General features: G+C 43.6%; 1 protein-coding gene across 1 annotated transcript in view; it reads left to right on the plus strand.

Annotated features, from left to right (window-relative positions):
- The window catches only part of LOC123739237 (epidermal growth factor receptor kinase substrate 8-like protein 1), a 28,924-nt gene extending 20,487 nt beyond the window's left edge, over positions 1 to 8,437 (plus strand). The window contains exon 8 of the mRNA XM_045713698.1: positions 7,904 to 8,437. Coding sequence (XP_045569654.1) covers positions 7,904 to 7,990 — 87 coding nt within the window. The 3' untranslated portion in view covers positions 7,991 to 8,437. The remainder of the gene's footprint in view (positions 1 to 7,903) is intronic.
- Positions 8,438 to 19,723: the final 11,286 nt, after the last annotated feature.

Genomic DNA, 19,723 nt, shown 5'->3' on the forward strand with positions numbered 1-19,723 from the left:
TTTGGCCAAACGCGCTATTTCTCAGATAGCTTTATCAGCCCTCATACAGAACTGTATAGTTTAAGCTCCCCACTGACTACGTCAGAGCACAACACGGAGGCGATTCTCCAGAGCACACACGCACCAATAATTCCGGTCTACAATTCCCATAATGTATATAATAAACTTGGTATATTATGTAATCTGCTTATCAATTTTATATAGGCTGAATCAAAATGAAAGCGTCATCCTATTTTAGATTCCTCGCACGGGGCGTCATATGTCGAAATTACGCAAACGTGCGGCCTAGTTTTAGAGTCCACACAGGGTGCGCCAAATATGTCTGTTCAGACCCTTTTCGGATCATTGAACAATGTTAAATTCTTAGGAAGCAGAGTATACTCTTGCTAACAAGTGGAGAAGGCACAGTAAAATTGGGTTTAATTTTTTAATTTACTAAATACCTAAACTAATCACACAGAATTACAAATACACCGAATACAAATGATGTCATACATGATGGCTGGTTACACAAAGGAAAGGGGGTTGGGCTTGAATGAAAGAGCGGAAAGATTTAGGAACAAAGAAACAGCAGCTATGCTATCGTAAATACATTATCTTATGCATTCTAAATTACCGCCCATTTGGAAAAGGAAAATGCAATAAATATTTACTCTGAGCTGCGCTTCGGTAGATTGGTCATAGATGCTGGCCGGGTTGGCCAACAGATCTTCCTGTCCTCGGAAGAATGTCTCTGGTGGTAAATTGGATACGTGGTGGTATCTTCGTCCGTCTGTTAGACTGGATCCGTCGTCCCTCCTTTCCTAGCCCCCGTCTACAGCGGCCGCTGCTAACTCAACGGCTAGGATGTATCACTTCTGTAGTGAATAAGCTCAAAGTTCATACCATTCGCCACCAAAGCTCACGCCGAGGTTGGCTTAGTTCTGTACTTGACGTGTGTCCTTCTAACGTAGAGGCTGCAGACCTCACGTACTGGAACATGTGGTTATCTTTTCGTCAAAGGCTTATACAGTGGGGCAAAAAAGTATTTAGTCAGCCACCAATTGTGCAAGTTCTCCCCACTTAAAAAGATGAGAGAGGCCTGTAATTTTCATCATAGGTACACGTCAACTATGACAGACAAAATTTGAAAAAAAATTACAGAAAATCACATTGTAGGATTTTTATGGAATTTATTTGCAAATTATGGTGGAAAATAAGTATTTGGTCACCTACAAACAAGCAAGATTTCTGGCTCTCACAGACCTGTAACTTCTTCTTTAAGAGGCTCCTCTGTCCTCCACTCGTTACCTGTATTAATGGCACCTGTTTGAACTTGTTATCAGTATAAAAGACACCTGTCCACAACCTCAAACAGTCACACTCCAAACTCCACTATGGCCAAGACCAAAGAGCTGTCAAAGGACACCAGAAACAAAATTGTAGACCTGCACCAGGCTGGGAAGACTGAATCTGCAATAGGTAAGCAGCTTGGTTTGAAGAAATCAACTGTGGGAGCAATTATCAGGAAATGGAAGACATACAAGACCACTGATAATCTCCCTCGATCTGGGGCTCCACGCAAGATCTCACCCCGTGGGGTCAAAATGATCACAAGAACGGTGAGCAAAAATCCCAGAAGCACACAGGGGGACCTAGTGAATGACCTGCAGAAAGCTGGGACCAAAGTAACAAAGCCTACCATCAGTAACACACTACGCCGCCAGGGGCTCAAATCCTGCAGTGCCAGACGTGTCCCCCTGCTTAAGCCAGTACATGTCCAGGCCCGTCTGAAGTTTGCTAGAGAGCATTTGGGAGAATGTCATATGGTCAGATGAAACCAAAATATAACTTTTTGGTAAAAACTCAACTCGTCGTGTTTGGAAGACAAAGAATGCTGAGTTCCATCCAAAGAACACCATACCTACTGTGAAGCATGGGGGTGGAAACATCATGCTTTGGGGCTGTTTTTCTGCAAAGGGACCAGGACGACTGATCCGTGTAAAGGAAAGAATGAATGGGGCCATGTCTCGTGAGATTTTGAGTGAAAACCTCCTTCCATCAGCAAGGGCATTGAAGATGAAACGTGGCTGGGTCTTTCAGCATGACAATGATCCCAAACACACCGCCCGGGCAACGAAAGAGTGGCTTCGTAAGAAGCATTTCAAGGTCCTGGAGTGGCCTAGCCAGTCTCCAGATCTCAACCCCATAGAAAATCTTTGGAGGGAGTTGAAAGTCAGTGTTGCCCAGCGACAGCCCCAAAACATCACTGCTCTAGAGGAGATCTGCATGGAGGAATGGGACAAAATACCAGCAACAGTGTGTGAAAACCTTGTGAAGACTTACAGAAAATGTTTGACCTGTGTCATTGCCAACAAAGGGTATGTAACAAAGTATTGAGATAAACTTTTGTTATTCACCAAATACTTATTTTCCACCATATTTTGCAAATAAATTCATAAAAAAATCCTACAATGTGATTTTTCTGGAATTTTTTTTTCTCATTTTGTCTGTCATAGTTGAAGTGTATCTATGATGAAAATTACAGGCCTCTCTCATCTTTTTAAGTGGGAGAACTTGCACAATTGGTGGCTGACTAAATACTTTTTTGCCCCACTGTATAGTGGAGAGGGGGAAGGATGTGTTTCATCGTTTATAACCCCTGTCTCTTCACAGGGGTGGGCCACTGATCAAGCAGGGCACTTTCCTTATGAAAACCCAATTCTCTCATTTGGAAGCTAAAATTACATTTAATGATCCTAACAAACAATTTCAATATCAAACATTTCAATTGCATAACAATTCCATGTGACTCTGATAACTAGAGAGTGTATACTTTCTCAGGTACAGTTTATGTCGTCCTGTCATCAGGCATAATGTCTCAGATGACAACCGAACTGACATCCATACTCATTACGTTCCCAAGCATATTTCCAACTGATTTTATTACCAAAATATGGTTCCTTTTCCCCATTTGTTTGACGTTCCCAGACTCTCTACATTTAACACAGGCTATTCAAGTCCTTCAGTAGGGTCAGAAAGAGAGGGGAAGGGAGAAAGGTATTTATGGGGGGGTCATAAACCTTACCCACAGGCCAACGTCATGACAATACCTACCAGCCTCGTACTGTTTTTCTCCACTACAATGCCAGATTCCTGCCGTAAACCCTGGACCATTGATCATCACAGCTAGCTAGCTGCCACTGAGTGACCCAGCCCCGAAGCTAGCCCTGAGCCAGGCGCATCTCCTGGCTAGCAAACGAAATTACCACAACTACAATACCTCTTTCGCCATCTGGCCCGGTCCTTTCATCGAAACGGCGCCCCGCCGTACCACCACGACTGGTCCTCAGACGTAATTCCATTAGCTGTGCCTTCAACCGGCCTTTGCTGGAAGATGGAGCAGACGCTTCTACTTACCCCGGACTGCTAACTTTAAACGCCGTGTCTCCCGCGTGCTAGCGTAGCAACGACTACCCCGCTGCTTCCCTGTTCCATCTAATGCTGTACACTGGACCCTATGATCACTTGACTACATAGCTGATGCCTGCTGGACTGTTCATTTATCACGGTACTCCACTTTGTTTACCTTTGTTTATCTGTCGGCCCTAGCCCCGAACTCAGGCCCTGTGTGTAGTTAACCGACCATCTCTGCCCAATCATCACCATTTTACCTGTTGTTGTTGTCTTTGCTGATTAGCTGTTATTGCCTTACCCGTTGTTGACTTAGCTAGCTCTCCCAATCAACACCTGTGATTGCTTTATGCCTCGCTTTATGTCTCGCTGAAATGTAAATATGCCTTGTATACTGTTGTTTAGGATAATTATCATTGTTTTAGTTTACTGCAGAGCCCCTAGTCCCACTGTACATGCCTTAGATACCTCCTTTGTCCCACTTCCCACACATGCGGTGACCTCACCCAGTATAACCAGCGTGACCAGAGATGCAACCTCTCTTATCATCACTCAGTGCCTAAGCTTACCTCCACTGTACCCACACCCCACCATACCCCTGTCTGCACATTATGCCCTGAATCAATTCTACCACACCCAGAAATCGGCTCCTTTTATTCTCTGTCCCCAATGCACTAGACGACCAGTTTTGCTAGCCTTTAGCCGTACCCTCATCCTACACACCTCCTCTGTTCCTCGGGTGATATGGAGGCTAACCCAGGCCCTGCGTGTCCCCAGGCACTCTCATTTGTTGACTTCTGTAATCAAAAAAGCCTTGGTTTCATGCATGTTAACATCAGAAGCCTCCTCCCTGAGTTTGTTTCACTCACTGCTTTAGCACAATCCGCCAACCCTGATGTCCTTGCCGTGTCTGAATCCTGGCTTAGGAAGGCCACCAAAAATTTGGAGATTTCCATACCCAACTACAACATTTTCAAGATAGAACTGCCACAGGGGCAGGAGTTGCAATCTACTGCAGAGATAGCTTGCAACGTTCTGTCATACTTACCAGGTCTATGTCCAAACAGTTCGAGCTTCTAATTAAAAAAATTAAGTCTCTCACTGTTGTCACCTGTTATAGACTCCCCTCAGCTCACAGCTGTGCCCTGGACACCATATGTGAATTGATTGCCCCCCATCTATCTTCAGAGTTTGTTCTGTTAGGTGACCTAGACTGGGATATGCTTAATACCCCAGCAGTTCTACAAACTAAGCTAGATGCCCTCAACCTCACACAAATTATCAAGGGAACCACCAGGTACAACCCTAAATCTGTAAACATGGGCATCCTCATAGACATTATCCTGACCAACTTGCCCTCCAAATACACCTCTGCTGTTTTCAATCAGGATCTCAGCGATCACTGCCTCATTCCCTGCATCCGCTATGGGTCCGCGGTCAAACGACCACCCCTCATCACTGTCAAACGCTCCCTAAAACACTTCTGCAAGCAGGCCTTTCTAATCGACCTGGCCCAGGTATCCTGGAAGGATATTGACCTCATCCCGTCAGTCGAGGATGCCTGGTCGTTCTTTAAAAGTAATTTCCTCACCATCTTAAATAAGCATGCCCCTTTCAAAAAATGTACAACTAAGAACAGATATAGCCCTTGGTTCACTCCAGACCTGACTGCCCTTGACAAGCATAAAAACATCCTGTGGCGGACTGCAATTGCATTGAATAGTCCCCGTGATATGCAACCTTTCAGGGAAGTCAGGAACCAATACACACAGTCAGTCAGGAAAGCAAAGGCTAGCTTTTTCAAACAGAAATGTGCATCCTGTAGCTCTAACTCCAAAAAGTTTTGGGACACTGTAAAGTCCATGGAGAACAAGAGCACCTCCTCCCAGCTGCCCACCGTACTGAGGCTAGGCAACACGGTCACCACCGATAAATCCATGACAATCAAAAATGTCAATAAGCATTTCTCTACGGCTGGCCATGCTTTCCTCCTGTCTACCCCAACCCCGGCCAACAGCTCCGCACCCCTCGCAGTTACTTGCCCGAGCCTCCCCAGCTTCTCCTTCACCCAAATCCAGATGTTCTAGATGTTCTAAAAGAGCTGCAAAACCTGGACCTGTACAAATCAGCTGGGCTAGACAATCTGGACCCTCTATTTCTAAAATTATCCGCCACCATTGTTGCAACCCCTATTACCAGTCTGTTCAACCTCTCTTTTGTTTCGTCCGAGATCCCTAAAGATTGGAAAGCTGCCGCGGTCATCCCCACCTTCAAAGGGGGGGACACTCTAGACCCGAACTGTTACAGACCTATATCCATCCTGCCCTGCCTTTCTAAAGTCTTTGAAAGTCAAGTTTATAAACAGATCACTGACCATTTCAAATCCTACGGTACCTTCTCCGCTGTGCAATCCAGATTCCGAGCTGGTCACGGGTGCACCTCAGCCACGCTCAAGGTACTAAATTATATCATAACCGCCATCGATAAATGACAGTACTGTGCAGCTGTCTTCATCGACCTGGCCAAGGCTTTAGACTCTGTCAATCACCGTATTCTTTTCGGCAGACTCAATAGCCTTGGTTTTTCAAATGACTGCCTCGCCTGGTTCACCAACTACTTCGCAGACAGAGTTCAGTGTGTAAAATCGGAGGGCCTGTTGTCCGGACCTCTGGCAGTCTCTATGGGGGAGCCACAGGGTTCAATTCTCGGGCCGACTCTTTTCTCTGTATATATCAACGATGTCACTCTTGCTGTGGGTGATTTCCTGATCCACCTCTACGCAGACAACACCATTCTGCATACATCTGGCCCTTCTTTGGACACTGTGTTAACTAACCTCCAAACGAGCTTCAATGCCATACAACACTCCTTCTGTGGCCTCCAACTGCTCTTAAACGCTAGCAAAACCAAATGCATGCTTTTCAACCGTTCACTGCCCGCACCCGCCCGCCCGACTAGCATGACTACTCTGGACGGTTCTGACCTAGAATACGTGGACAACTACAAATACCTAGCTGTCTGGCTAGACTGTAAACTCTCCTTCCAGACTCATATCAAACATCTCCAATCCAAAATCAAATCTAGAATCGGCTTTCTATTTCGCAACAAAGCCTCCTTCACTCACGCCGCCAAACTTACCCTAGTAAAACTGACTATCCTACCGATCCTCGACTTTGGTGATGTCATCTACAAAATAGCTTCCAATACTCTACTCATCAAATTAGATTCAGTCTATCACAGTGCCATCCGTTTTGTTACCAAAGCGCCTTATACCACCCACCACTGCGACCTGTATGCTCTAGTCGGCTGGCCCTCGCTACATATTCGTCGCCAGACCCACTGGCTCCAGGTCATCTATAAGTCTATGCTAGGTAAAGCTCCGCCTTATCTCAGCTCACTGGTCACAATAACAACACCCACCCGTAGCACACGCTCCAGCAGGTATATATCACTGGTCATCCCCAAAGCCAACACCTCCTTTGGCCGCCTTTCCTTCCAGTTCTCTGCTGCCAGTGACTAGAACGAATTGCAAAAATCGCTGAAGCTGGAGACTTACATTTTCCTTACTAACTTTAAACATCAGCTATCTGAGCAGCTAACCGATCGCTGCAACTGTACATGGTCCATCTGTAAATAGCCCACCCAATCTACCTCGTCCTCATATTGTTTTTATTTACTTTGCTGCTCTTTTGCACACCAGTATCAGTACTTACACACCATCATCTGATCATCATCATCTGCTCATCTATCACTCCAGTGTTAGTCTGCTAAATTGTAATTACTTTGCTACTATGGCCTATTTATTGCCTTACCTCCTCATGACATTTGCACACACTGTATATAGACTTTCTTTTTTTCTATTGTGTTATTGTCTGTAAGCTTGTTTATTCCATGTGTAACTCTGTGTTGTTGTTTCTGTCTCACTGCTTTGCTTTATCTTGGCCAGGTCGCAGTTGTAAATGAGAACTTGTTCTCAACTAGCTTACCTGGTTAAATAAAGGTGAAATAAAAAATATTTTAAAAAAGAGGTTCAGACCTCTTGGTGTAATGGTTAGGGTGTTAGCTTGACAGTCACTGGACCAGGGTTTGAGTAACTACTAGCTCCCCAACGTTAGCAAAGTAACTACTACCTCCCTAACGTTGGCAAAGTAACTACTACCTCCCGAATGTTAGCAAAGTAACTACTACCTCCCTAACGTTGGCAAAGTAACTACTACCTCCCTAATGTTAGCAAAGTAACTACTAGCTCCCTAACGTTAGCAAAGTAACTACTAGCTCCTTAACATTAGCAAAGTAACTCTACTAGCAAAGTAACTCTACTAGCTCCCTAATGTTGGCAAAGTAACTACTAGCTCCCTAACGTTGGCAAAGTAACTACTAGCTCCTTAACGTTAGCAAAGTAACTACTAGCTCCTTAACGTTAGCAAAGTAACTCTACTTGCTCCTTAACCGACTGTATTTCTTCCATTCTTTCTCGGACTCTCTCTCTCTCTCTCTCCATTTCTATTAGGATGTCCGTAAATCCACAGAGCTGGAGACAATGATGGAGAAACAGAAGCAGAAAGCGGACTTCCAGCTGGAGAGCAGGAGGCTGTGACCAAGAACAAGCTATGCACATGTATAACACTGATACACAGATATCACTGGTTGATGGATGCCAACACAATAACATCACTGTCACTGATTAAGAGGACACACACACTCACTAACATTGTCTGTATGGATACTCTGATACAGAGATTTCACTTTCAAAGGGTAGTTCACCCAAACTATAAAATTACTTGGTTTTCATAAGGTGTCCGCATGCTTCCCAGCCCAAACAGTTCGGAAGAGTTTGTGCATATATTATGATGACATTTTGTGACGTTGTTGTTTGTTTTGGACTTTGGTGAGGGTTGTTTTGGCTGTTCATGCACAAATATTTTTTCTGGATGCAAGCCGATGTTTCGAGCCGAAGTCTACACCCCTTTGTCGGTGATTGGTCAACAGTAGGGATTTTTCAATAAAGTCTTTGTTGTCATTCAACGAGCGATGACTCACTTCATGCAAGAGTTTTCATTGAGAAATACAGCACCAAAAATCTTAGTTAGATGTAAAATTGCACGACTAAGGTCTATGAAAAAATGGCAAAATGAATGACAGATTTCTTGAGTTCCAGTATCTTAGAATAATTCTGACTATTTTGAGGAAATGTATACTGATTACGGCATCTCAAAATGGACAAACAGTACTGTTGCCAATTTTTTGGTTCAGTTCGGCTAGCCGAGTTCAGCCGAACTGAAGCCTGCTGACGCCTTTACCCTGTAAGCAGTTTTAGGAGAAGACCCAGAAGAAGGCAGTGTAGAAGTAACACAAGTTTATTACTATAACAGGGGGCAGGAAAAACGACAGGTCAAGGGCAGGCAGGGGTCAGTAATCCAGATCAGAGTCCCTAAGGTACAGAACAGCAGGCAGTCTCGGGGTCAGGGCAGGCAGAGGTCAATAATCCAGTGTGGTGTGACAAGGTACAGAACGGCAGGCTCAAGGTCAGGGCAGGCAGAAAGGTCGAAAAACCAGGAAAACTAGAAAACAGGAACTAGAACAAGACAGGAGCAAGGGGAAAACGCTGGTAAGTTTGACGAACAAAATGAACTGGCAACAGACAAACAGAGAACACAGGTATGAATACACTGGGGATAATGGGGAAGATGGGCGACACCTGGAGGGGGGTGGAGACAAGCACAAAGACAGGTGGAACAGATCAGGGTGTGACACTTCTAGGATATATGTTAATGTTGCACATTTCCCCTGCTGCTGTTTGACCTGGTTAGGGTTAGACAGTATGACTTCTAGGTTATATGATAATGTTGCACATTTCCCCTGCTGTTGTTTGACCTGGTTACGGTTAGACAGGATGACTTCAAGGTTATATGTAAATGTTGCACATTTCCCCTGCTGCTGTTTGACCCTGTTAGGCTTAGACAAGATGACTTCTAGGTTATATGTTAATGTTGCACATTTCCCTTGCTGCTGTTTGACCTGGTTAGTGTTAGACAGTATGACTTCTAGGTTATATGTTAATGTTGCACATTTCCCCAAATTAGGAGGGAATAAGTAGGACACCCGGGAATCCTCCAAGTAGGATTTCTGGAAAACCTGGGAATTTGGGTAAAATTACCAGAATTCTGCAACCCTATTCGGCAGCAGGTAGCCTAGCGGTTAAGTGCATTGGGGCAGTAACTGAAAGATCGCTGGTTCAAATCCTGAGCTGGCAAGGTGGAAAAATATGACATTCTGCCCTTGAGTAAGGCAGTTAATCCCCCCAACAACTGCTCCCAGGGTACCGATGACAAGGACGTCGAATAAGGCAGCCCCCCGCACCTCTCCAATTCAAAGGGGATGGGTTACATGTGGAAGGCATGCTTCGGATCAACATGTTCAGTGGTACAATTGACTAGGTAGCCCCCTTTCCTGCATATAGTAACTTCCATCAGGATATCCTTCCTCCTCACACAGAGACAGAACAACATGGTGGTGTTCATTAGGGTTAGACAGGATGAGTCCTAGGTTATATAGTAACTACCACCAGGACCTTCTTCCTCCTCACACAGAGTCATAACAACATGGTGGTGTCGTGTCTTTGGCTATGCCGGATTAAGTGATATGACACGCGATTCTATAAAATAATTTCTCTGTAATTAATATCACCTGATTAAGCTAATCAGGCAAATAATTAACTAGAAAGTCAGGGCACCACGAAATAATGTATTTATAGAGCTGTTATCTTCCGAATAAACTCTTAAAGACCAAGTAACCTTTTACGTCAGCAGCAGTCAATATTTAATCCTGACTTTATTTAGTCTCATCTGAAAGTTATAAATTCTTGGTTATCTTCACGAACCCTGGCTAACAAGTTGAATCAGCAAAATTTGGTTTAATTATTTATTTACTAAATACATAACTAATCACACAGAATTACATATACACAGAATTAATCAAACATTGATGGACCTGGTGAATGGAGCCGATATAGCGGCTGGTTACACAAAGAAAAGGGGGGGTTTGAGTGAAAGAGCGGGAAGACTGAGGAACAAAGGGAGAAGCTATGCTATCGTAAATACAGTATCTTATGCATTCTAAATTACCGGCCATTTGAAAAAGGAGAATGCAATAAATACTTACTCTGAGCTGTGCTTCGGTCGGTTAGTCGTAGATGGGAGGCCGTGTTGTCCTTTGAAAAGTGTCTGGTGGTAGAATGGATACTTGGTAGTATCATCGTCGTGTGGAAGATAGGTACTCTGTCCGTCCACTCCCAGCCCAGGTCAACAGTTGCTGCGCTAACGCGACGGCTAGGAGGTATCTTTAATGAATAAGAGTTCAAAGTTCATACCAAGTTGCTATACTGGTATAGTCAAAATTCATCCTTTCGGCATGTTAACCGTCATCTGTTGTTTAGGATAATTATCATTGTTTTAGTTTACTGCGGAGCCCCTAGTCCCACTGTACATGCCTTAGATACCTCCTTTGTCCCACCTCCCACACATGCGGTGACCTCACCCAGTATAACCAGCGTGACCAGAGATGCAACCTCTCTTATCATCACTCAGTGCCTAAGCTTACCTCCACTGTACCCACACCCCACCATACCCCTGTCTGCACATTATGCCCTGAATCAATTCTACCACACCCAGAAATCGGCTCCTTTTATTCTCTGTCCCCAACGCACTAGACGACCAGTTTTGCTAGTCTTTAGCCGTACCCTCATCCTACACACCTCCCCTGTTCCTCGGGTGATATGGAGGCTAACCCAGGCCCTGCGTGTCCCCAGGCACTCTCATTTGTTGACTTCTGTAATCGAAAAAGCCTTGGTTTCATGCATGTTAACATCAGAAGCCTCCTCCCTGAGTTTGTTTCACTCACTGCTTTAGCACAATCCGCCAACCCTGATGTCCTTGCCGTGTCTGAATCCTGGCTTAGGAAGGCCACCAAAAATTTGGAGATTTCCATACCCAACTACAACATTTTCCGTCAAGATAGAACTGCCAAGGGGGGAGTAGTTGCAATCTACTGCAGAGATAGCTTGCAAAGTTCTGTCATACTTACCAGGTCTATGTCCAAACAGTTCGAGCTTCTAATTTTAAAAATTAAGTCTCTCACTGTTGCCGCATGTTATAGACTCCCCCCCCTCAGCTCCCAGCTGTGCCCTGGACACCATATGTGAATTGATTGCCCCCCATCTATCTTCAGAGTTCGGTCTGTTAGGTGACCTAAACTGGGATATGCTTAACACACCAGCAGTCCTACAATCTAAGCTAGATGCCCTCAATCTCACACAAATTATCAAGGAAACCACCAGGTACAACCCTAAATCCGTAAACATGGGCACCCTCATAGACATTATCCTGACCAACTTGCCTTCCAAATACACCTCTGCTGTTTTCAATCAGGATCTCAGCAATCACTGCCTCATTGCCTGCATCCGCTATGGGTCCGCGGTCAAACGACCACCCCTCATCACTGTCAAACGCTCCCTAAAACACTTCTGCAAGCAGGCCTTTCTAATCGACCTGGCCCAGGTATCCTGGAAGGATATTGACCTCATCCCGTCAGTCGAGGATGCCTGGTCGTTCTTTAAAAGTAATTTCCTCACCATCTTAAATAAGCATGCCCCTTTCAAAAAATATACAACTAAGAACAGATATAGCCCTTGGTTCACTCCAGACCTGACTGCCCTTGACCAGCACAAAAACATCCTGTGGCGGACTGCAACTGCATTGAATAGTAAGTCGCTCTGGATAAGAGCGTCTGCTAAATGACTTAAATGTAAATGTAAATGAATAGTCCCCGCGATATGCAACTGTTCAGGGAAGTCAGGAACCAATACACACAGTCAGGAAATCAAAGGCTAGCTTTTTCAAACAGAAATTTGCATCCTGTAGCTCTAACTCTAAAAAGTTTTGGGACACTGTAAAGTCCATGGAGAACAAGAGCACCTCCTCCCAGCTGCCCACTGCACTGAGGCTAGGCGACACGGTCACCACCGTTAAATCCATGACAATCAAAAATTTCAATAAGAATTTCTCTATGGCTGGCCATGCTTTCCTCCTGTCTACCCCAACCCCGGCCAACAGCTCCGCACCCCTCGCAGCTACTTGCCTGAGCCTCCCCAGCTTCTCCTTCACCCAAATCCAGATCGCAGATGTTCTGAAAGAGCTGCAAAACCTGTACCGGTACAAATCAGCTGGGCTAGACAATCTGGACCCTCTATTTCTAAAATTATCCGCCGCCATTGTTGCAACCCCTATTACCTGTTTAACCTCTCTTTCCTTTCGTCTGAGATCCCTAAAGATTGGAAAGCTGCCGTGGTCATCCCCCTCTTCAAAGGGGGTGACACTCTAGACCCGAACTGTTACAGACCTATATCCATCCTGCCCTGCCTTTCTAAAGTCTTTGAAAGCCAAGTTAATAAACAGATCACTGACCATTTCAAATCCTACCGTACCTTCTCCGCTGTGCAATCCGGTTTCCGAACTGGTCACGGGTGCACCTCAGCCACGCTCAAGGTACTAAACGATATCATAACCGCCATTGATTAAAGACATTACTGTGCAGCCGTCTTCACCTGGCCAAGGCTTTCGACTCTGTCAATCACCGTACTCTTATCGGCAGACTCAATAGCCTTGGATTTTCAAATGACTGCCTCGCCTGGTTCACCAACTACTTCGCAGACAGAGTTCAGTGTGTAAAATCGGAGGGCCTGTTGTCTGGACCTCTGGCAGTCTCTATGAGGGTACCACAGGGTTCAATTCTCGGGCCGACTATTTTCTCTGTATATATCAACGATGTCGCTCTTGCTGCGGGTGATTCCCTGATCCACCTCTACGCAGATGACACCATTCTGTATACATCTGGCCCTTCTTTGGACACTGTGTTAACTAACCTCCAAAACGAGCTTCAATGCCATACAACACTCCTTCTGTGGCCTCCAACTGCTCTTAAATGCTAGGAAAACCAAATGCATGCTTTTCAACCGTTCACTGCCCGCACCCGCCCGCCCGACTAGCATCGCTACTCTGGACGGTTCTGACCTAGAATACGTGGACAACTACAAATACCTAGGTGTCTGGTTAGACTGTAAACTCTCCTTCCAGACTCATAATAAGCATCTCCAATCCAAAATTAAATCTAGAATCGACTTCCTATTTCGCAACAAAGCATCCTTCACTCATGCTGCCAAACATACCCTCGTAAAACTGACTATCCTATCGATCCTTGACTTTGGCGATGTCATTTACAAAATAGCCTCCAACACTATACTCAGCAGATTGGATGCAGTCTATCACAGTGCCATCCGTTTTGTTACCAAAGCCCCATATACTAGCCAACACTGCGACCTGTATGCTCTCGTTGGCTGGCCCTCGCTTCATATTCGTTGCCAAACCCACTGGCTCCAGGTCATCTATAAGTCTTTGCTAGCTTAAGCCCCGCCTTATCTCAGTTCACTGGTCACCATAGCAGCACCCACCCGTAGCAAACGCTCCAGCAGGTATATTTCACTGATCACCCCCAAAGCCAATCCCTCCTTTGGTCGCCTTTTCTTCCAATTCTCTGCTGCCAATGACTGGAACGAATTGCAAAAATCACTGAAGCTGGAGACTGATATCTCCCTCACTAACTTTAAGCATCAGCTATCAGAGCAGCTTACAGATCATTGCACCTGTACATAGCCCATCTGTAAATAGCCCATCCAACTACCTCATCCCCATATTGTTATTTATTTTATTCATATATTTTTTTTGCTACTTTGCACCCCATTATCTCTACTTGCACATTCATCTTCTGCACATCTATCACTCCACTGTTTATTTGCTAAATTGTAATTATTTTGCCACTATGGCCTATTAATTGCCTTACCTCCCTAATCTTACTTCATTTGCACACACTGTATACAGACTTTTCTATTGTGTTATTGACTGTAAAGTTGTGGCCAAAAGTGTCGAGAATGACACAAATATTAATTTTCACAAAGTCTGCTGCCTCAGTTTGTATGATGGCAATTTGCATATACTCCAGAATGTTATGAAGAGTGAGCAGATGAATTTAAATTAATTGCAACGTCCCTCTTTGCCATGCAAAAGAACTGAATCCACCAAAAACATTTCCACTGCATTTCAGCCCTGCCACAAAAGCACCAGCTGACATCATGTCAGTGTTTCTCTCATTAACACAGGTGTGAGTGTTGACGAGGACAAGGCTGGAGATCACTCTGTCATGCTGATTGAGTTCGAATAACAGACTGGAAGCTTCAAAAGGAGGGTGGTGCTTGGAATCATTGTTATTCCTCTGTCAACCATGGTTTCTGCAAGAAAACACGCGTCGTCATCATTGCCTTGCACAAAAGGGCTTCACAGGCAAGGATATTGCAGCCAGTAAGTAATCAACCATTTATCGGATCATCAAGAACTTCAAGGAGAGCGGTTCAATTGTTGTGAAGAAGGCTTCAGTGTGCCCAAGAAAGTCCAGCAAGCGCCAGGACCGTCTCCTAAAGTTGATTCAGTTGCGGGATTGGGGCACCACCAGTACAAAGCTTGCTCAGGAATGGCAGCAGGCAGGTGTGAGTGCATCTGCACACACAGTGAGGCGAAGACTTTTGGAGGATGACCTGGTGTCAAGAAGGGCAGCAAATAAGCCACTTCTCTCCAGGAAAACCATCAGGGACAGACTGATATTCTGCAAAAGGTACCAGGATTGAGCTGCTGAGGACTGGGGTAAAGTCATTTTCTCTGAATCCTCTTTCCGATTGTTTGGGGCATCCGGAAAAAAGCTTGTCTGGAGAAGACAAGGTGAGCGCTACCATCAGTCCTGTGTCATGCCAACAGTAAAGCATCCTGAGACCATTCATGTGTGGGGTTGCTTCTCAGCCAAGGGAGTGGGCTCACTCACAATTTTGCCTAAGAACACAGCCATGAATAAAGAATGGCACCAACACATCCTCAGAGAGCAACTTCTCCCAGCCATCCAGGAACAGTTTGGTGATGAACAATGCCTTTTCCCGCATGATGGAGCACCTTGCCATAATTGACAGCATGCCAGGGCGGATTTGCAGAGGTCTTGAAAAAGAGGGGTCAACACTGCAAATATTGACTCTTTGCATCAACTTCATGTAATTGTCAATAAAAACCTTTGACACTTATGAAATGCTTGTAATTATACTTCAGTATTCCATAGTAGCATCTGACAAAAATATCTAAAGACACTGAAGCAGCAAACTTTGTGGAAATTAATATTTGTGTCATTCTGAAAACTTTTGGCCACAACTGAACGTTTGGTTATTCCATGTGTAACTCTGTGTTGTTGCTTGTGTCGCATTGCTTTGCTTTGTCTTTGCCAGGTCACAGTTGTAAATTAGAACTTGTTCTCAACTGGCTTACCTGGTTAAATAAAGGTTAAATAAAAATAAGAAATATAAACAAGGCACACCTTTAATGAAATGCATTCCAGGGCCCAGATTCTCAAAACACTTCATAAGCAAAAAAATAAGAATTTCATAAGATAGTTCCTAAGTGCAACATAGTTCCTCAACAATATCTTAAGATTTAATGATTTTCTTGCAAACTTCTCAAATATCTTCTTACAAATCTTCTTAAGATGTTCGTTGCTAGGGAACAGCTTAGGCAATGGCAATCATTTTAGCATATTTCCTACTGAGGTTACTGTTCTAAAACATGTTCTTGGGTTTATAATAATTAATACTGAAACTTCAGATGAAGTTTGTGAGTGAATTAAACATGTTCAATTCCTTTCATGAACTTTTCCTCTCACTGCCCTGAGTTTAAGAGAAGGTTTTAGCTATCTTGGAATTAAGAACATATCCAAAACTTTATTTTCAAATATCAAATTTCTTCCTAACATTTTTCTTAAAGAGAAACATCAGAAATAGCGCAAGAACATTTCCCCAAACCTTTTTGAGTAATAGCAACTTTGCTTAACTTTCTTCTTAAATCTATAGTTAAGGAAAAAATGGCATTTCTTCTTAAGAAGGTTTGTGAATCCGGGCCCAGGTGACTACCTCATGAACCTGGTTGAGAGAATGCCAAAAGTGTGCAAAGCTGTCATCAAGGCAACGCCCTAACACAGCCTGGAGGTGTGTTTGGTGATTGTCCTTTTGAAAAACAAATGATAGTCCCACTAAGCGCAAACCAGATAGGATGGTGGATCGCTGCAGAATGCTGTGGTAGCCATGCTGGTTAAGTTTGCCTTAAATTCTACATAAATCACCGACAGTGTTAGCAGCAAAGCACCCCCACACCATCACACCTCCTCCTCCATGCTTCCCAGTGGGAACCACACATGCAGAGATCATCAGTTCACCTACTCTGCATCTCACAAAGACACAGTGGTTGGAACCAATAATCTCAAATTTGGACTCATTAGACCAAAGGACAGATTTCCACCATCTAATGTCCATTGCTCATGTTTCTTGGCCCAAGCAAGTCTCTTCTTCCTATTGGTGTCCTTCAGTAGTGGTTTCTTTGCAGCAAATCGACCATAAAAGCCTGATTCACGCAGTCTCCTCTGAACAGTTGATGTTGAGATGTGTCTGTTACTTGAACTCTGTGAAGCATTTATATGGGCTGCAATTTCTGAGGCTGGTAACTCTAATGAACTTATCCTCTGCAGCAGAGGTAACTCTGGGTCTTCCTTTCCTGTGGTGGTCCTCATGAGAGCCAGTTTCACCATAGCGGTTTTTGCAACTGCACATAAAGTTACTTTCAAAGTTCATGACATTTTCCGAATTGACTGACCTTCATGTCTTAAACCTGTTAGGGCTAGGGGGCAGTATTGACACGGCTGGATAAAAAACATACCCGATTTAATCTGGTTACCACTCCTACCCAGTAACTAGAATATGCATATACTTATTACATATGGATAGAAAACACCCTAAAGTTTCTAAAACTGTTTGAATGGTGTCTGTGAGTATAACAGAACTCAAATGGCAGGTCAAAACCTGAGAGATTCCTTTACAGGAAGTGGCCTGTCTGACCATTTCTTGAACTTCTTTTCCATCTCTATCTTTTACTAAGGATCTCTGCTCTAACGTGACACTTCCTACGTCGTCCATAGGCGCTCAGAGCCCGGGAAAAAACAGAATGTCGTCATCCCAGCCCCAGGCTGAAACACATTATCGCCTTTCTCAAGCGGCCGATCAAGGGACTCTGGGCTTAGGCGCGTGACCCGACCGCCCCCGCCTTTGTGATTTTTTTCCTCTGTTTGCCGAAAAGGAGATTCCCTGTCGGAATATTATCGCTTTCTACGAGAAAAATGGCATAAAAATTGATTTTAAACAGCGGTTGACATGCTTCGAAGTACGGTAATGGAATATTTAGATTTTTTTGTCACGAATTGCGCCATGCGCACGACCCTTCTTTACCATTTCGGAGAGTGTCTGGAACGCGACGAACAAAACGCGCTATTCGGATATAACGATGGATTATTTTGGACCAAACCAACATTTGTTATTGAAGTAGCAGTCCTGGGAGTGCATTCTGACGAAGACAACAAAAGGTAATCAAACTTTTATAATAGTAAATATGATTATGGTGAGTGCTAAACTTGCCGGGTGTCTAAATAGCTAGCCCGTGATGCCTGGGCTATGTACTTAGAATATTGCAAAATGTGCTTTCACCAAAAAAGCTATTTTAAAATCGGACATATCGAGTGCATAGAGGAGGTCTGTATCTATAATTCTTAAAATAATTGTTATGCTTTTGTGAACGTTTATCGTGAGTAATTTAGTAAAATGTTAGCTAATTCCCCGGAAGTTTGCGGGGTATGCTAGTTCTGAACGTCACATGCTAATGTAAAAAGCTGGTTTTTGATATAAATATGAACTTGATTGAACAAAACATGCATGTATTGTATAACATAATGTCCTAGGGTTGTCATCTGATGAAGATAATCAAAGGTTAGTGCTGCATTTAGCTGTCTTCTGGGTTTTGGTGACATTATATGCTAGCTTGAAAAATGGGTGTCTGATTATTTCTGGCTTGGTACTCTGCTGACATAATCTAATGTTTTGCTTTCGTTGTAAAGCCTTTTTGAAATCGGACAGTGTGGTTAGATTAACGAGAGTCTTGTCTTTAAATAGCTGTAAAATAGTCATATGTTTGAGAAATTGAAGTAATAGGATTTTTAAGGTTTTGAAAATCGCGCCACAGGCTTCAAGTGGCTGTTACGTAGGTGGGACGAATTCGTCCCGCCTAGCCTATAGAGGTTAAAGTAATGGTGGACTGTCATTTGTCTTTGCTTATTTGAGCTGTTCTTGCCATAATATGGACTTGGTCTTTTACAAAATAGGGCAATCTTCTGTATACCACCCCTTCCTTGTCACAACACCACTGATTGGCTCAAACGCATTAAGAAGGAAAGAAATTCCACAAATTAACTTTTAACAAGGCACACCTGTTAAATGAAATGCATTCAGGTGACTACTTCATGAAGCTGGTTGAGAGAATGTCAAGAGTATGCAAAGCTGTCTTCAAGGCAAAGGGTGGCTACTTTAAAGAAACTCAAATATAAAATATACTTTGATTTGTTTAAAACTTTTTGGGTTACAACATGATTCCATATGTATTATGTCATTGTTTTGATGTCGTCACTGTTATTCTACAATGTAGAAAATAGTAAAAAGTAAAGAAAAACCCTGGAATGAGTAGGTGTGTCCAAACTTTTGACTGGTACTCTATGTATGTATATATACAGTTGAAGTCGGAAGTTTACATACACTTAGGTTGGAGTCATTAAAACTAGTTTTCAAAAACTCCACCAATTTCTTGTTAACAAATTATAGTTTTTGCAAGTTGGTTAGGACATCTACTTTGTGCATGACACAAGTCATTTTTCCAATAATTGTTTACAGACAGATTATTTCAATGTTTCACAATTCCAGTGGGTCAGAAGTTAACATACACTAAGTTGACTGTGCCTTTAAACAGCTTGGAAAATTCCAGAAAATTATGTCATGGCTTTAGAAGCTTCTGATAGGCTAATTGACATCATTTGAGTCAATTGGAGGTGTACCTGTGGATGTATTTCAAGTCCTACCTACAAACTCAGTGCCTTTTTTGCTTGACATCATGGGAAAATCAAAAGTAATCAGCCAAGACCTCAACATTTTTTTTAGACCTCCACAAGTCTGGTTCATCCTTGGGAGCAATTTCAAACACCTGAAAGTACCACGTTCATCTGTACAAACAATAGTACGCAAGTATAAACACCATGGGAGCACGCAGCCATCATAACGCTCAGGAAGGAGACACGTTCTGTCTCCTGGCAACCATCAACTTCG

The sequence above is a fragment of the Salmo salar genome, unplaced genomic scaffold, assembly GCF_905237065.1.
Source record: "Salmo salar unplaced genomic scaffold, Ssal_v3.1, whole genome shotgun sequence".
Lineage (NCBI taxonomy): Eukaryota > Metazoa > Chordata > Actinopteri > Salmoniformes > Salmonidae > Salmo > Salmo salar.